Genomic DNA, 19,772 nt, shown 5'->3' on the forward strand with positions numbered 1-19,772 from the left:
ACATGAATACTGTAAAGAGCAGCACAGTTTTTAGGAGTAGATTTTCAATGACCACTACTTAGCTCAGTCATACTGAGAAAGACATTTTTCCAGTCCAGGTGGCGCTGATCTTGGATTTATTTGCATCATATACTGTTTGGACCCGAAGCTAAAACATCTAACGAATTTCAGAGTTGAGGTTCACCTATTACTATGACTTGTCAAGGTTCCTCTAGCGGATTTCCATGTTGGAGGTTACAAGAGACCTGATGTGTGCATTATGAATGAAATTTTCTCATAATTACCTCGACTTATCTCAGTAATGCTTGGAGTGGTTTCAAAGTCATTTTCATAGTTCCAGGATTTGTGGAGAGGTGTTGTATTATTTATAGCTCGTACTCTTTACTTCCGGTAGTAGCCAAATACGTATAATACGTATAATTTAATTTATTTTATATATAAGTAATATGTATAAATAAGTAACCAAATGTTGAGAATATAGTGTTAAAATCTTAAATTGGCATTCCTTTTCCTGTAATTTTTTATATACAAAAACATCTATTAGAACACTGTTCACCAAGTGGGTATAGACCACTTTTCCTTGACTAATGATATATTCCACATTTTATCATAGTTTCAGTCTTGTGAAAACAACATTACTATGCGTTACATGTAGTCATTTTATACGCTGGTAATAGTAGAATACCACTCCTTTAGATCTCAGATAGGCCAATTTCCCCTTATAATGCTTTGTCAGCAAGGTTGCAATTATGTGCTCGTTAGAGTAGATCATTTTACAGTCACAGTTTAATAATTGCTCAATTGAATCACCGCTACTGATTACGGAAGGTAATTGTCTAGAATTTTTTTATTTGTAACAAGTCCGGGATTTAAGGTCATCATAGAATATCATCATATCTAAAATATTTGTTCAGTCTTGAGGAAAAAGAACCATGTCAAATTGCTTGGTTAAATCCAATAGATATGTGTATATTTATTTACTCGTATCTCATAATCGACCAAGTTTGTTTGGGATTGCATAGAGATCATCCATCCATTACATGATTCACCTAACAATGACTATTATACGTCAAATCAGGCTAATAAAAACTAAAACTTCCAATGCGTTACGCAGGGCACACGCTCATTTAATACGAATACAAGAAAGACACTATTATTAGTATTCTACGCATAACGTAACTACGGTGGGAAGGGTTGATTCAATGCTAATGTTCAGGTCAGCTCCATTTCATCTCCCACTTTAGAGCAGCGTCTGAAATCACATACTTGACCTCTGGAATCTGGAGTCCACGTCCGACAGTATTCGTATTGAGTGAACCTTCCCACCATATCTATGTTATAACAGAGAGTTTCTACATATATGTAGAAACTCGAGCTTTCTATCGCGTTCAAAACATCTTATTGCACTCAATTGTGCACCTGATGACGCAATGAGAATACCTCTTCATCTAGATAACAGTTGATTTTGTAGTCCAGGTGTTTCTGACATCGAAACGATGCAAAGAGATCGTTTTGAGCTGCTTCGTAGATGAGTTTCTTTTGAATCTCTCCAGACGGACGTGGACTCCAGATTCCACTAGTCAAGCTTGTGCCAGCGTCAGATTTCAGATAAAGGCGGTAGGTGAAATGGAGTGGAACTGAACATTCACTTTATTAAAAGGTCTTCTCTCACGACACCTTTTCCCACCTTGAGCATAAGGCATGTTGTTAAAGGGAACATCTCAGAAGATCCTTTATTTTTAAATGCATAATCTTTGATCCACATAAGAAACATGGTAGCATCTTTAGTTTCTCTAGAGCATTCTTAATAGAAACAGGACCAAACTTCGCCAATAGCGTCTCTCGTCTATACACAAAATCTGTCTATATACGATCTACTAATATTATAAATACGAAAGGATCCCTGGGATGAATGTAGGCCTACGCTTTATTTCTAAAATACTTCTGGAATACACCCGACTGGTATCTAAAGCAGTTAAAAACCCCATCTTGGTCTCTAAAGTAGCGAAGTTTTAAATTGGAAGAGCCTGTTAAATGTAATCATCTGTTGTTTGTATACATTGTATAATGACAGAACAACCATATGTTCCATTAATTTAACCACTATTTCAATTCGTTTACATTTATATACTGAAATCAAAAGAAAAGTAACAACACATCTTATTTCAAACATCGTGGCAACAAGTAAAACCAATTAATTTATTCTGGACTTTACATAATAAACTAAATTATAAATGTGGGTACTTTGGGATTATACCGACCACACTAGTATGAAGAACACAAAAATAGAAATTTATAGAAACAAACATGATAGAACGAAAAAACAACTCTTCAATTACAAAATTACAAACTTACAAGCATTTCCAGGTATTGTGATCGGTATTGTTGTCGCTGTTATCTTATCTTTCTCGAGAATCCTGATTACGGCAGGCCGCGCGGCATCACGTGATTTGCACGGTACATAATTGCCTTTCCATTACAATTCAATTTATATTTCTGATTAGCCCCTCTAGAATTTGATATTTTACTGATAGGTACTATCTCGAGGGATGTTTTTCTTTCGTCGACATCAGCGCGGGGCAGCACCGAAGGTGCTGCCAAAGCCCGCGCTGATGGCCGGAGGCACTCGCATTTTGGGTGGCGGAATGTGATCAAGAATAAAAACAAGTTTTTAGTGTTTTTTTAATAAAGAGTTTAGTTTGGTAAAATGATTGTTTTTGTTGAATTTTTGTGTTTGGAGAAATGTAGAGGTAAAACACGGAAGTACAACAAAGCGATGCACCAGCTGAACGGGCGGCGAGACTGCAATCACGTTATCTACTAGACGCTCGACTTTGACCTCTGTCTGAGGATGGGGAGGGGTTTGCGATAAAACAATTCCTGTTTTATATTGACGAAATATTGTTCTACGCTAATCTAGTAATCAGTAGAAACGAAATGTGAAATAACGATTCATGTCTGGGTGTGGTCGGTATAATCCCAAAGTACCTAAATGTGTACATATCAGGTATTGAATCGGTTTCCCTTACACATTGTGGGACGGAATATTTACAGTAGCTGAAGATAAACAAATGGAGGGACTGCGCATTATCATGATTCAACAAACCTTTCGCTCTGTGAAAAGAATTCAAGGAAACAAGCGAGTGCAGTGAGTCTGTGATTATAGAAAGAGGAATCACAAAGCAATACACGAAACACTAAATTCAATTTTTTACAGAAAATCGTTGAGGGGACATCGCATCCATTTCTCACTTATGAGGTATACGATACTGCTTAGGTATCAATTCTGATATAATTTCTACTACCTTTACATGCACCTTTATGGTGCTTGAGTACTGCGTTATATGATTGTTAAGAAAATACTTTTAATAAAGAATTTTTACAAATGATTGCTGATTTCTAAACTGGACCGTGGAAATGGTACGATATAGCGAGCATGGATTGGGAAGCAAGAACGTGTATTATACTTTACTGTATCATGTGTAATCTTTACATTTGAATGAGAACGTTATAATGTATGCATTGTTGACGTTGAATTTAGTTTTTAATTTTCAATAAAAATATCTATATCCAAAAAATGTATAAAACTGTACTGTTTTGAATGTTGCTTATTGCAGAATTACATGCAGGTCTACAGTTTATATTTGGTTTCTGGGGCCCAAATAGAAAAATCCAATGTTGCGTTGGAAATATAATAAATTTTAATTAAAAGTGCAAACCTCAAATAAGAATTACCTCTGGTCCTCTTAATCATTAACATATTTAATAGCTAATTTCATTTAAAAAATATCATAGTATCCTATTATATTACATCATAAGTACTTACACTAAGAAAGCTGTTAACTTTGATTTTGGAGTTTCTCTAAACTGGTCTAAAATAGTTAAAGTGTTACTGATTGTAATAGATATAACACAAAGAGTTTACCTGAAATTAGGTTTAATTAAACACAATTGAGCTAGGCTCTATTATAAAACAGACACTATCAGCAACAATTTCAACAAAATATGCAAATAAACAAAATTGTTCGTTTAGAAATTAAAGCATATGATAGCAAATTAACATATGACCTATTACATTCCATCTAGCTATTTTTAGTTTAAGTTATAATACGAGATATAGGCTGGAATACCTCTGAGTCTAGACCCATTTCGCTCACAAGGAAGAGGCAGTTGATGCTGACGGAGTTTTGATACTATTATTGAGAAGTTTAAACTGAAATCGTAGGAGCCATTCAATCAAATACACGGAATGTTGCATGGAAATTGCGAGCAAAGTCGTGGGCATGTCTTAGTATTCCATAAAGTTCTTAAGGCTTTATTACAAAATACCACCCACATTTAAGTGAGTATTTTAAAGTCTGAAAAGTAGGCAATATTTCTGACAGCTGATCGAGTCACAAAACACAACGTGCCACGCAATACCCCAGTATATTTTAATTTACATGAATAAATGTCAGCTGTCGTAGTGTGATACAAATATTAATGACAAGTAGGATCATCTAATGTTTAATATACATGGCAGCAATAATCAATGCAGACCAATAAATTAGTGTATTCGTATAGTTTATGCATATTGCGAATTCGTAATTGATTTGATTAGACATTGTGGTACGGTAAATTTACAGTACCTGAAGGAACAAAAACAGAGAGGCCGGCCACTAATAAGTTTCGACGAATCATTCGTTTCGTGACTAGACTTGAGGAAACAAGACATCGCAGTTAGTCCGCGATTATATCAAGTGTAATCACAAAGCAATACACCAGACACTAAATGCAGTTTTTTATGACAGAAAAACTTCGAATATTGCGTCCATTTTTCACTGATGAGGGATACAATTTAGATTAAACACATAAATATTGATATAATTCTTGTAATTAGCCAAGGAAATGGAATGATACATCGAACAGGACTTGGAAAGTAAGAGTATATACTGTACTTAACCAGGTTTACAGATGTTCTTCTTTAGAGAAACGAATACCAATGGTAGAATATAAGCATCGAAAATAGGCTAAATTTCGTTTTAGGGAATCAAACTGATCTTATATAATCATTAGTAAATCGTAACAGTTTGAAAAGTCTATATCTTTGTATTTTGGTCCACGTAGGTCTGGCCTCACGTATATCGGCTTATATTAAAACCTAGGCAACCAGACGGGGTAAGTATAAGATGGATCTGCATTTCACCTTTTTAAATGTTATATTATTGTCAAGACTCAAAATAATTCTACATAACAACTGGTGGCAAATTATTTGCTTATGATATTCTTTCGATCGCAGTTTTCTCTTGACCACTAACATTGAGGACTATGTACCATATATACGTAATATATGTATACTTTTATTTTAAAAACATCATCGGACTCCATCGTATTGTATCAGGAGTACTCTCTCTAAGAAAACTATGATTTCAACTCTGCTGTTCCTCACATTAGTCTAAAATAGTTCAAGTGTTACTGAAATTATTGGATCTAATTAATCAAATACATGGCATGTTGCTGAGAAATTTCGGGCAAAGCCTCTGGTAATTGCTAGTCTTTATATAAATGATGACGGCAAATAAACTCGCATTTAACCAATTGCCTATAAGAGGATTCAATTATTTTCATGTTTATAGTGTACTCTCTTGTCATAAAATAAATTTATCATCGACTATCTAAATTTCGCAGTAGAACACTTAAACTATTATATAAAAAGTTTTCCGTTGATCCTATTTGAAATCACTGCTTTAGAGTGATAGAAAGAAACATTTGACTGAAATTTTGTCGACGTTGCCAAAAAAAGCTTTATTTGGCTAATTTAGTGAGAGTTTATTATATGAAACAGTCGAAAACAAGCTCAAAGAGTGCAGAGAAAAGCACTTCTTCCAATGTTCGAAACTTAACCCAAGAATTTTAGGGATGACTTCGAAAATGTTATGAATCATTACCGGATGACCTCCATTTAGAGGCTAAGTATATCACCTTTCCAAGCAATGAGATAAGAGTGTCAAGTTGTGGGGGATTCTTTCGTCCCGATGTTTAGATATGTACATTAGATATGCTACAGAACAATTCGATTTTGAAGCTTTGGTTCCACATGTCCTCGTTTTTGGAGGTAAATTACAGACCGTATTTAAGCACTTATAATAATACATGGACATGGAATATTCTATCTACTATTCTTCCTATAAATGATCTCAGGAGTGGTAGAGAACAGTTCACTTTTTTGTTCTAGATCCAAATTACCTCTATTTTAAAGGCCATCTAATGTCCAGGAGCATAAGATATTTTGAAGTACAAAGGTGGTATTTGTATCCAAGATGTAACCTATTTATAGATATTAAGGAACGTTTAGCAGTTTCAGGTTGGGTCAGAGTAGACTAACCACCGTTAGGAGCCTATGTATATTCCATCATTGAATAGTGAGATAAGATAGGCTACAGAGATTTTGGTTTCTCCCGAAGTTCGTCACTCATACCAACTATACTAATGATAATTTCATTATATGGTGTTTACGAGATAAACCTTGGTTGCATTGTATTCCATTCTGTAGTAGCAGGATAAGAGATTTATTAAACGAGTATAATGGATAAACACGCCAGCATTTCCACTGGATAATAGCAAGAGAATATCAATATAAATTTTCCTTGTTACTTCTCAGTTGGAAATAAATATCCTTTTTGCAATCAAGCATTCTATGGTGGGGGGAGGGGTGGTTACAATAATGTCAGACTAAGTCTTGGTTACATATTTTCACCTGTCATGACTCTGTTCTGCCACAGCCATTTTGAGGCGATCATCAAGATTCGCGTTCATAACCGTGATATGGCAGTGGTGTGGAGGCATGGGCAAGGCAAGAAACGTTGGGTATCATGGTTGTCTCCTTACTATATAGTAATAGTTGTCAGTAGGAGCATGTGAAGTTGCAATGAATGAATTACTACAACTCAATATTCCGCGAAAATAAATTTTGTGCGTATGGTGTTTCACATTTTAATATCTTCCATATGACTGAATAGAAACTGAAACTTATAGGCAAATAATGCAAAACCTTCTCAGGTTCGTGAAAAAAATATATAGTATGAAACTCCCTCTTCTACTGTAGCTAAAAACAACGGACAGCTAAATCTCTGTCCAATATGAATAAGTTTAAAACGAAGAATAATTTGTCCATGTTGAAATTCAGAATAACAGCTCTAATGACTAATCGGAAACAACATGGAATGGGTAGCGCGCGGGGCGGGCGCAGATACCATCTTCACATTATTTTAGTGCTGGAACGTCAGGAGGCGGTGTGCCTGTGGCCTAAAACATTAATAAAGTAGCAAATACTTTAGGAGGATTCTTCACAATTTACAAATGCTGAAGTATTTAAGACTAGATATGTCAATTATATTACGTTGAGAAGTCTCAGCCATTTGGGACTTCACCAAACGGGCATTGTACGTTTAATTTTTGGTTTTAAAATGTGAGACCTTGGTTTTAACAACAGCTTCGAAAGGGGAGGTCTTTGATTGTCTGTCTGATAATATATTAAGTTTTATTTTCTATGGGTTTTGTATTTCCTGAAGCTTCGAGATGGGATGAAGTGCAGGACTGGGGTTTTCTATGATATTTCTCAGCTTAGTTCGATAATATGTTGGATATCAACTACTTAACTTCTGGGGCAGCGCGAGATAGACAAGAAAACTAATGGTGTTTATGCCATTTCGCTAAAGGACGTTTTGAATTATAAAGGTCTTAACTGTTCGGGAATGGTTTGTGTAATGACCGTAATCAGGAAAACTGGATGATTAGTGTTTGAAGACAATCCCTTAGTCAGTTCTGGAGCTTTAATACTGTTAATACAGATATGATGATTCTACAAGTAAACGTGAATTACCACTATGATGCTGGTAAGTATATATTTACTAACACATTTTAAATTAATTTAAAAACTACATAAATAAACATTTGGTAATTTTCTAACTTTGGTATACATTTATAAATTTGTTACTGTGGGTTTCAAACGTTTTATAGGCATTTCAACTATACAATCTCAGTAATATGTTGGAATGAAATTTAATGGATTGAAAGAACGAAATTTAAAAGTACTATTGTAAAAGTACTTTAACCTTGTATACGAGGTAAATTACAAATCTCGTAGAATTATATTTATGAATACACTAGCTGACGTACGAATAATTTTTTTCAATAGTTGAATTTTGAAATTAATTGTATAATCTGATTGGACGTGGAGGTCGTTTTATGTGTCAGTTTAAGTTTACTTATACAGGTATTTAAACTATTTGAGGAAGTTACAAATTTGATGAAGGAGTGATGATGTTTACTATTCAGTACCTGAATGACTGTGGTTTAAGGACAAAATCCGTCGATATATTGTATCATTGACAGATACTTGCTCCCTCTAGCATTTTGGTTTGTCACAAACATGGCTGTCATCTTACCATGTCTGCTTCTTTTATCCAAAATAATTCCATTGTTTACTTAGCTGTCAATGCCATGATGCAATGTCAACTTTCTAGCGGAGGGTCTTTATCCTACCTCAAAATATGTATTTTATTTCATGAGTTCTGATGTGGAAGTCTTCCTCGTGTCTGAATTAAGGTTAGCATGTATATGAAGACAAAATGTTTGGTTTCCTTTTTAGTTCATTCTAATGTGAAAGGTCAAGGAATATACAGTTTTTGAGATATGTAGGCAAAGAATCAGTTTGCCAATTATTTATTCTGATTGGGAATTCTACACTATTCATCTGGTGATTGTTTAGGAGGACACACAGCCAGCTTTTCTCATAACTCGATGATATACTTATTATTTCTTCTTCACTCGGTACTGTAGTTTAACTCGACAATGATTAATTCAATAAAGTATATATAATTTGTATAATATACACTTCTCTAATACTTACATTAAAAGGGTTATTTCTAATGTTGTAGAACTTAACCGCATAAAACACATTGAAAGTGTACAGAACAGTTTCATGAGGTTGCACTCGTCTTCGACTCCCTCCACTCCATCAGAGGCAGCAACACGCTGACCTGGTGATACATTTAAGCTCGTCAATGGCCTTCTCGACTGTCCTGGTCTACTGTATGGCATTGACTTCTGCTCTGCGCGGGGAACCAGTACAGAACTGTATTCCTACCGACCAACTACACTTACAACGATCGTCTTCCTAGACTGTTAAGACGCGGAATCGACGCAACTGTAAATTTCGATTCTTATAATGAATCAGTTATCTATTTGAAGAGGGAAATTGGTAGTCTTTAGGAAAGTGAGAAAACGCACGTTAAGGGGCGCACCGACAGAGGGGGAGACGAACGGACCTGTCCCCCCAAGAGCAATTTATTTAAAAATAATTTATCGCCTGATTGTCTATTTTCGACTAAAAATAACATTCATGTTTGAACTATTAGTTCAATAATATGTTGGATATCAACTAGGCTACTTAACTTCTGGGGCAGCGCGAGATAGACAAGAAAACTAATGGTGTTTATGTCATTTCGAAGAACGTTTTGAATTATAAAGGTCTTAACTGTTCGGGAATGGTTTGTGTAATGACCGTAATCATGAAAACAGGATGGTTAGTGTTTGAAGACAACCCCTTAGTCAGTTTTGGAGCTTTAATACTGTTAATACAGATATGATGATTCTACAAGTAAAAGTGAATTACCACTATGATGTTGGTAGATATATTGACTAACACATTTTAAACAACCGTCACCTAACAACTTCAAAAGTCAGGTTAGTTTTATCTACTTCTTATGGCTCTACCGTTACCCGGTATTTCAATAATTACGTACAAAATGTACTCGTACTCAGTACATACGTTACAGAGTACTCTTAAATGGTATACTAGTTACGTGTGCCAGTCACTGTTACTGCTAAACGAGTTCGAGTAATTTGTACCAGGAACGGCGTTAAAGTGTCTGTATCGTAAACATACCTGAAACAATAACCTGTTCAGGGTACTTCCGGTTTTAGGCAACTTGTACTCTCGGGATAGACGACTATCCAGTACGAAATATCTGTTACAGTAGTCCCGACGTGGTCAGTTGTCACAGTAGTGACTGAGGTTCCGAGTAGTTGCGTACTGTATTAGTTTGTTGTCATTCGTTGCCACTACGAGGCAACATCGCTCTAAGCAGTCTGGCTATTTACGCGTTGAAAACGAGACGTTGCCGATTACAGTAAATGAACTAAACCTGCTCAATTTAATCTGTGTTAAAAACTAAACGTTTTAAATAGTGGTTTACAAAATTACACGCACAAGATATTGACTAAGAGCTTTATAACGAGACCAATGCTGAATTTTGTGGGCCATCCAAGTCTGGTCAAGAATCAGAGTTAAAATGGTAATTTATTGACAGCTTTATTTCCACACTATTCTACAATTACATACTCAAATACGGTACACTTGTATCTATCTTGTATAAAAATGTTGTATTAATCGGATCACAATTTTTCAAGTACCTAATGATTTCTTGGTTCTTCTCAAAGTTGCAATTTGGCTGAAAAGTACCAAAACAGGTATTTTTCGTCGTTATCGATATAAAACCAGGAAGTTATTGCAAGTTATATAGAAATTCTAAATATAGAAATACAGAAATAAACAGCTGAATGTAAATATAACTTCCGTTATTGTAGCTCTCTGTTAGTTTATCAAATTTTGAACTCGGAATTTATAATTTTGATCCGAGATTTGACATAAAGATTTAGCTTTGGTCTTGATTTGTGAGTTAAACTTATCTATTTTGTTCAATATTTTGTTAATGTTATGATTGAATTTTGTTTTAGTAAGATACATTTCTGGATTCTGGATACTGGATTTGTTGAAGATTTTAATTATCCCAGTATAATCTTCCTGGTAATTGGTGGTTGAGTGCTTTTACTGTGATCTTTATACACTTTCAAAGTAAACATTTAGGGTCTAATATTTCAAAAAGCTTCCAGATCCCCTCCCCTACTCCGGAGGGTTTTCCATACTCCCGATTCTCCGATGTTCCAGACGCCTCACAGAAAGATAAATTTATTACACAATGATAATACAATTTACAATTATGTTTGTCGTGTTATCTGTTATTGGTTCATATTTATGCTTTTTTGCTGCTGTTAATGTTTGTTACTATTACTACTTGTCATTGTTAAGGTTTGTAATATGTTATACTGCTACTTATGATTTTGTTGTGTAGTTAGTATTCACAATGTAGTTATTTTCGTCTTGCTGATATTTCTTGAAAGGTTAATACTTACGTGTTATACAACGCTTTATTTATATTTGTATAAGTTATTTTGTTACTAGTCGGTTGATGTTATTGTTATGAATTATTTATCTGTTCAAATGAGGTTTTATAATGTTTGTAATCATGTGACTACTTGTTGTGTAACATCAAGTTTTTGTGTAATTTGGTGTAATAAAGGCAAACATTATGTTATATACTATTACGAAAGAAATATAAATATTAATATCATGGAATATTATAAACGATAGGAAACATGTTTGCAATTGTAATTTCAGTTACTGACTCATGCACTTTGTTTCCAGTCAAACTAGTTAATTTTAATCTGAGTATAATCTACAGTATCAGAGTAAATTGTGATCCAGATACAAACCACTAAATTTAGCCAGAGGATTGGAATCTAACAAAAAGGGATGGATCTGTTCTTAAAAGTTTGTTAGAATAGATGGTGATTCAGTTTTTGGGAGTGCAATAAGTAGTTCTTCTTCTTAAATATAATAAATTATGAAGGCCGCTAGTTTATTGTAAAATATAAAATAATAAATTATTAATTTATAATCAAATAATTTGTAGATATGACTTTCTACAAATTAAAGTAGGATATAGAGATTTTATTTCAGTATTTAAAAACTTTTATCAAAATTAAAGTAAATAAAGAATTGTGTTATCATAGCCTCTGGTGCTACACGACTTGAGGCTTGTGTGCATTTGAAAACTTGTCTAATTATGTTTTAAGTGCTAAACAGAGGGAAAGTTTAATTGAATAGTTCCCATTATTTTAACTGAGACCTGCAAATAACGATCATTTTAAGTACTTGAAAGATAATATTTAAATAATTTTTAAAATACTTAAGCCAATAACGATAACTAAAAAATTCTTAAACCTCTCTGAGAAGTGTAATTTTCAATCAGCAGGTGATAAAACAAAACTGCCAATAATAAACGTTCGGCAACATTGGTAAGTTGAAGGAGGCGGGACTTTATCGTGATTGCATTTTTCATGCGTCGAATCTTAATTAATGTTTGGTTTAGTAACTGTGTTCCGCTACGGCCTAAATTTTCTTATCTAGACGTTTCATGAGTTGGAAGTGACTCCAATGTCTCTCCAATGTAGACTGAACTACAACTACATGGAATTTCATTGGCTTCCGCCTTACACACTTCCAGGACTCTTGTCCTTCACTTGTCTCAAACAGTTCAGTTTTTGAGCTGGCTTCAATACAGTTTTGATGTTGTGGCTTCTTAATATCAAACCTATTTTATATGTCTTTCATGAATGTTAGGCAGTTAGGCTAGTTTTTGACATTCTTCGATGTTGGCTGTGACACCTGCTGCTAAGCCTAAAAATCTAGAAAAAAACTATTTTTTTAAACAACAGTGATTCTTTATGATTACAGATTCGTGGCCTGACAGTATTACCATCGTGTAGCCAGATTGGTGAAGCCATATTGTGCACCATCGCTTTCCTTAATGACAGTAAGTGACGTGTTAAGATTCCAGCAGCCGATTGATGGACGAGCCAAACGTCCATCAGCGGCTGAGTTGAAGGACGTCAAGAGCCGCTCGCTTATAATGCTGTCGAGTCTAGCGGCGCGCGCCTGTAGTCAAGCGTTAGTCTGCGCAATGTCCCTGGTGCCTGCACTCTTCATCCTCTTCGCCCTAGCTTCAACGGCGTCCGGGCAGTCTGCCAAAGTCAAGATCAAGATACCCAATCTTCCTCTACGTAAGTATTCGTTAAGATTTACCCTCCAGAGATTCCTTGAAAAAATAAGGAATGTGACTCTCTTTAGAAGATATATACTTCTCGGAGTAAGTTCGTCAATTCTATAATAATCTCTTGATAAACCTTAGTATTATACTGCAAATCCTATTTTATTTTGGACTGCATTGGTTTTGGAAGTTTCGCTACACTATATATCTCAAACATTGCACATATTTGATAATTAAGTTTAATATCTTTTTGTTTAAACTTTAATGTTTCTTTCAGATTTTCCAACTTTTAAAGAACCAGTTACAATTAGGACCTAGTTTCAAAAGTTAAAAACAACTACGGTCTGTATAAAAACCAGCGTAAATTGTATTTTATTTTCAATAATTGATACTGACTTCAATATGAAGAGGAATTATTTTATAATCTGATTTTAAAATTTAAAACATGTATGGACACTAAAATTAAACGTCCTTGTCTACCCTCACTAATACTGACTTTGACATTGACTATTGATATATTGAGATTATCAGTATACCAGAATCTTGTATCCATTTAGAATACCTTTAGGGGGAAATAGTTTTATAAATGTTAAGATTTTTAATAACATAACCATTGGCTTGTATTTATGGAAAATCCAGTTGCATAGGTAGGGCTTTCAAAAAGGGAAAGGTGTTATGGGACTTTGTACATATGGATAATAGAAGACTCTCATGTATTAGTTAGGTTTTCGATTACTTGTAAGATACATCCATATGTATTCTTAGATTGGGGGGGGCGGGGTGTTGTAATGCTATAACAGGATCTCTTGAGAGCTATATTTTATGTCTCCCTTAGTTGTGTCGCTGGAAAAAATAAGTAAAAATGTTTTAATTTCAGTCATTGTTATATTTTAACTTTATTTAGAAGTGGAATTTCTGATTTATCCTTTCAAAGATGCCAAAATCTTATTTTAATAAATATTACAGATTTATAATTTTTTTAAAAACTTAACAATTATTGTATTTAACTTGTTTTAATTAATAATCAAACACATAGTAAACAGTTTAAAAATACCCTAATTCAGACAGTTCACTGACTGAAAAAACCACATTTCGGTCTAGTAGCTGCATGCAAGGTAATCAAGGTGTCACGGACCGAATGTTAATCGCATCCAATAAACAAAACCGGACCTAAAGTTGTACCTTGCGGCGCGGCGCCTGCGCCTGTCCTGTGTCCGACCATGACCCGTTGCTACTCGTCTTGCTCCACAAAGCGCTGGTGTCTCACTCATCATCGGAAATGGTACTGAACAAAGTTTTCAATGGCAGCACATTTTACGCAAGTTATCGTAGATTGCTTATACCTACAGCAATTGCAACGTTGTGTACGTTGCAAAAATACCTATTTCGTAGATTATGGGCATTTTGACAGATTTAAATATATATTTTGCAAAAATCAGAAGACTGAGGCTAATTTGAGAATCCAACCGAAACGAAGCAAATTTGGATTTTTCGCGTGATTGTGTACCAGACACTGATTGAAATTATCAGATAATAAATTAAAATCCTTCAAATCTTGTGTGATTACTCTAGATAAAGTATGTTCACAAAGCCTTTACAATTTATTAGCCGTTCCACAACCGGAAAGACTGATCTCCGGCTTGCCCTTATCACCATATTAATAATTTACACGACCAACATTATTTAACTCTCGATAGATGATTTGAAAAGTAAACAGAGTTTTGGAAATTTGACATCGTTATGTTTCAGAAGTATAAAGCACTACGTTTTAAGGAGTGAAATAGTTTAGACGGATTTTAGATGAAATTTGTGTAAATATATTCTGGTAAATTACACCCGTGTATTGGCTTAATCTTGCAGGTCATACAGTATCTGGGTCCGACATAAGTCAAATATGTATGCTTAGTATAACAAATATAACATTCCTGTAATTGTAAACCTCCTCTGGTACACATGTACACTATAATAGTCACTTTGTCTGACAGGGGCTGGCAGATGTCAAATATGTATGCTTGGTTTGTCTAACTACGCCCTACTCAAGCAGATGGCATCATTGTACAAAGACTAAGATGAGCTGAAACTACTAGTTTATACTCGGTCTATAGTTATAGTTTACAGATAATGGATTATGGAAGGAGAAATACTCTCCAATTAAGGAATATTATTTTGCTTACTTACTGAAACTCCGTGATTAGTACATATCCTATTTTCCCGTGGGATCGCATTTACTTTCGAGGTGAAGTCAAGCCGGAACACTGATATAGCACCAATAAAAATGGTTTTGTATCTTTGTTTTTTGTCAAAGTGAATAATTTGGCCAAGCAATAGTAACATTGAAGTAATATATGTACATACCTGTCGAGACAGAATATATCTATTCATTCACAACTTGATTATAAAGAAACCAACTTAAAACGTTTGCTAATAATTGAATTCTGGGTGTGTTTATTGATTTATTAGAAAGGAAAGGTTATCATGATACAGAATATTTATTTAATATTTCAATTACTGAAACCAAACACTTAAAACAAGTAATTAGAATATTTGATCAAATCAGCAGCTTTTCAAATACATACACATCACAGCAGATAGTCTGCATACATCGCTAAGAAAGCAATAACGAGAACTGGAATTCGGGGCTTGTGTAAAAGTTAATGGGCCTCAAAATAACACTTTAAATCCTGGATATTCCTGTTTATTAGCTGCAAAGAAAGAAGAGTTAATTTTGAGGGAACATGTTCACTCAGTCATTCGTAAATCAATTATTTTATCATGTTTATTAAGCGAGTGTAATGGATAAAAACGTCAGCGTCTCCACTGGATAGTACTAAGAGTGTATCGACATAACTTTTCCTTGTTACTTATCGAGAGGATTGGTAGCTATAAATACGTTGTGTTGCTGTCAAACATTTTAAAGGGGTGGGGTGGAGTGGGGGTTACAGCAAAGCTAGATCTTGTAATCTTGCTTACATTTAACCTGACCAGCCACAGCCACTTTGAGACGATCGCCATAGAGAAGATTCGCGTTGGTGACGTTTGACCGTGATATGGCAGTGGTGCGGAGGCATGGTCAAGTCAGGGAAACGATATACGATATACTCGAATGGTTCTTTTTGTTTACTTCCTGCGTGTTATATACGAGGAACACTCGAAGTTACAATGAATAAATTATTACATCCAAGTATTCAGCGAGAATAAATACTGTGCAAATGGGGTTAATTTTAATATTCACCATATGAATGAGTAGAAGAAACTGTAATTCGTAGGAAATTACCGCACAACCTCCTCAGGGTCGTCTTGAAGTCTTAAATAATGTATGAAACTCCCAATTTACGCTATCTAAAATCAACGTACAATTACGTCCTTCCATTGTAAATAATTAAAACCATGAATATTTTGTTTATGTTTACAACTCAAAATAGCAGTTCTAATGAATAATCGGAACGAACATGGCGTGGTCAGGGCGCAGGTTGCCATCCTCACATTGTCTCACTTCTGTAACATGACAGGGGTGACATCCGGCATGCTATCTAAATCCTTGATAAACAAGCAAATACTTTATGAACATTCTTCACAATTTAAAAGTATTTACGACTAGATAGGCTAATTATATTACGTTGAGAAGCAACCATTTGGCACTGAAAAACGTTTCAGATCGTTTCGTACTTTATCAATGCTTAATATAAAGTAGTAACATTTCTAACGTACATTATGCGTTTTTATTTTGGTTTTAAGATCTTATGCTTTTAATAATAGCTTAAAAGGGTTTTCGATTGTCTGTTTGATACAATACACATAGCAGATGGAACTTGAACATTTGGACAGTTTTAAGAGTAATCCATAAGTAAACTTAATTAGATCTTTCGGTGTTACAGCCTCCTACATCGGGCAGGGCTGCAAGTACAATGATCCAAACCTTAACGAGTGTGTCGTGAGGAAAGGTGCGCCTGCCGTTAAGAAACTCACTAATGGTAAGTCTTATAAATCCAAATATATTAGTAAAAAATATAGCTAATTTATTATTCCCATTACGTATTTCTGTTTATTGTCTAACCTTAAGGCACCGTTTAGGCATTTCTAGAAGCAGCTATAATTTAAGCAAGAGACAATCGAATGCTAGAGCTCAGTATTAATTTAAAGCTATTATCCGGAGAAAGATCTTGAAAGGTCATTAAATGCAGAAGCATTGATCACTGAAAACAGCCCTAACTCTTGGATTAACATTTAGTATTAGTCTTAATGTACTCTATTGCATGAATTTAAAGAACACGATGAGTAACAATTTCCACATTTCGGCGAGATTTCATTTACGCAACATCTCCAGCCAATGCAGAGGCTAATTTTGATTGGAATTGGTTTATCCACAACGAATGTTGATACCCAAAACCAGTACTTTGTATAGATTGTAACACCTCAGTACAAGCTCTAGGTCTACTTCAGCCTTTTCCGGATGTGTACAGAATCCACTATTTGTTATAAATGGGTATAATAGGCTATGTTTAGTTTTCCAGGCAAATCTTAGAACCATACAGAATACTGTTAGATTTAACCTGAATGAAAGCACAATGCACAAATAAACCCGTGCGATTTACAATGAATAGACACAAGAAATCATCTAAAACAAGAATATTCCATCGTGTATTTCGGGTTAATTGTTGGTGAAAGAAGATTTTTGTTACAAATAACAACATATTTGGAAGATGACTGAATCCTGAATCCGGATAGGTTCTGAAAGGAAATTAGGATATTTTGATTTCTGTAATGGTTGTGTGTTACAGAATAGAACACTACATTACTTAATCTGGCATCTGTTCTCTTTTAAAACTCAAAACCTCAAAAATAAAAAAATATTTGATTTTATTTAAGTCCAACTTTTTTCTGTTGTGAACTTGGACTTTGGCTAAATCATCGCCATGTGTTTTTTTATTTTTTCATTCATTTTGTAATGTGTAAAATTATTTATTAGTTTTTAATCCTTGAAGGAAAGGACAGATTCCAGTTCTTGAAATTTAGTATTTGTTTGTAACATAAAACGAAATCAAATATTCAAAATCTCGTAACACCAGTATTAGTATTTCTGCTATATACACCTCCCTGATTGAAATATACTTTTGTTAAGATATTCTCAAGGTGATATAATTATATGGTACGGAAAAGAATGGTTACATTTTCAACAATCTAGTATACATCTGGGGAAAAAGTATAGGTTAGTTTAGTTAAGTTTAGTACATAGAATAGACAAAACAACTTTCCCCGACAAAATTTGAACAGATCTATAATACAGTGACTACTTACATTTTAAAATCAACTTTGATTAGACAAATTTTTTATTAATACTTATTTTTGTTATGTTAGTTACAAAATATACGAGTATTTATTGTAATTGATAGTAATTGATTAGTTCTTGTACGTGACGGTCCATGTCAATAGATTAAAATTTAATTTACGACTGCTATTCTTTCTTATATTCCTCATTGTAAAAGTTTTAAAACAGTATAGTTTATCTTCTACATAATAAACGAAAATGCAAAAACATGTCGAATAAAAACATGCTCAGTAATAATTTACTGTAAGACCAATTACGAATGACTTTCTCTATCAGAGTCAAGGGTTCTATTAATATGCAAGGAAAGATTATATGATATAAATGGCAAAGTAATGTGTTCATATAAAATGCAGAATTACCACAAGACCTTCTACCTCAGGGTCGGCGCTGCACATGCAACTTAGCCTTCAACGATTCAGCAATAAATAACATCGCATGTGCACGGAGGATATCATGGATAAAATGGTTACATAAATTGTTTCATATAGTAGGCTTTCATAGTATTTTGCGAGTTAACATTTTAAGTTTTCGTTAAAGGTTAACGTGGAACTTATACTTTGTGTAGTGTTTCATTTTAAAGTTAGTTTCAAAATACCAACTAAACACCAAATAAAGCATTTCATTTTTTGATCGATAACATTTTACTGACGTTTGTTTGAAAATGTTGTTGAGAGGCGATACAATTTGTTAAAAAGTATAACGTATAAATTGTTCAGCTTTTCTTCAAAAACAATAATATTAACGTGAGTACGCTCTTTGTTTATATTTACACATTTGTATGGCTTCACTTTCATTAATGAACATTCTTATATTTTAAACTACCAATGTAATTGAACGCAATTTTACTTTTCTTTATATTAACTTTCCAAACGTAACCACATTTAAAATTTTCCATTTACTTCTCAAAATAGGTCTCTGAATAGATTAAGAGTTACTTAAGGTATAAAAATTAGATTAGTCCTCATCGAAGCACAAACTGAGAATTTATAAGCAGCATCGAATATTTTCTTGTCTTCCTCGTTCAACGGGTTTCATATGATTCTTGCAATACGTCCCACGTTTGTATCTCCATAAACATGGGGTGTTATGTACATAAATCCTCACTCTGTTATCGGGTGTCTGTTGTGATTGCCTCTGGTTTACGGAATCGAAGTAGCGTACTCAGATAACAATGTATCAGATAAAACTGGTGGTGACAGCGCTAGAGCTTACTTTTATTTTGGGCTAAGTTCATAATTTTTTCTTTTTTTCCTAGCCATTAAAATCAAGGAGACCAAAATGAACAGTTACTATATTCATCCTGAATTTATATCCTCGATGTACCATATGATTCTGAGAATTTACAGTTATACAGCCTCTATTATATATATTCTTTTTTTAGATTAATTCAATCCTGGGGAAGGTCATAAGTTAATTCACTTTATTGTCTGTTGCACCTGCTTTGAAATACCAGTAGCTGGTGCTTGTTGTTCTTGTCCATTCTTTTCCGTCTTTATGTTTGGTGAAGCAACCAT

General features: G+C 34.2%; 1 protein-coding gene across 1 annotated transcript in view; it reads left to right on the forward strand.

Moving 5' to 3' along the window:
* The first annotated feature begins 12,795 nt into the window (after positions 1-12,795).
* Positions 12,796-19,772, forward strand: part of LOC124359320 (protein takeout-like) — a 30,195-nt gene continuing 23,218 nt past the window's right edge. Inside the window, exons 1-2 of the mRNA XM_046811974.1 lie at positions 12,796-12,945; positions 16,808-16,903. Of these exons, the coding sequence (XP_046667930.1) occupies positions 12,846-12,945; positions 16,808-16,903 (196 nt within the window). The 5' untranslated portion in view covers positions 12,796-12,845. The remainder of the gene's footprint in view (positions 12,946-16,807; positions 16,904-19,772) is intronic.

Source organism: Homalodisca vitripennis, chromosome 4, assembly GCF_021130785.1.
Source record: "Homalodisca vitripennis isolate AUS2020 chromosome 4, UT_GWSS_2.1, whole genome shotgun sequence".
Classification (NCBI taxonomy): Eukaryota; Metazoa; Arthropoda; class Insecta; order Hemiptera; family Cicadellidae; genus Homalodisca; species Homalodisca vitripennis.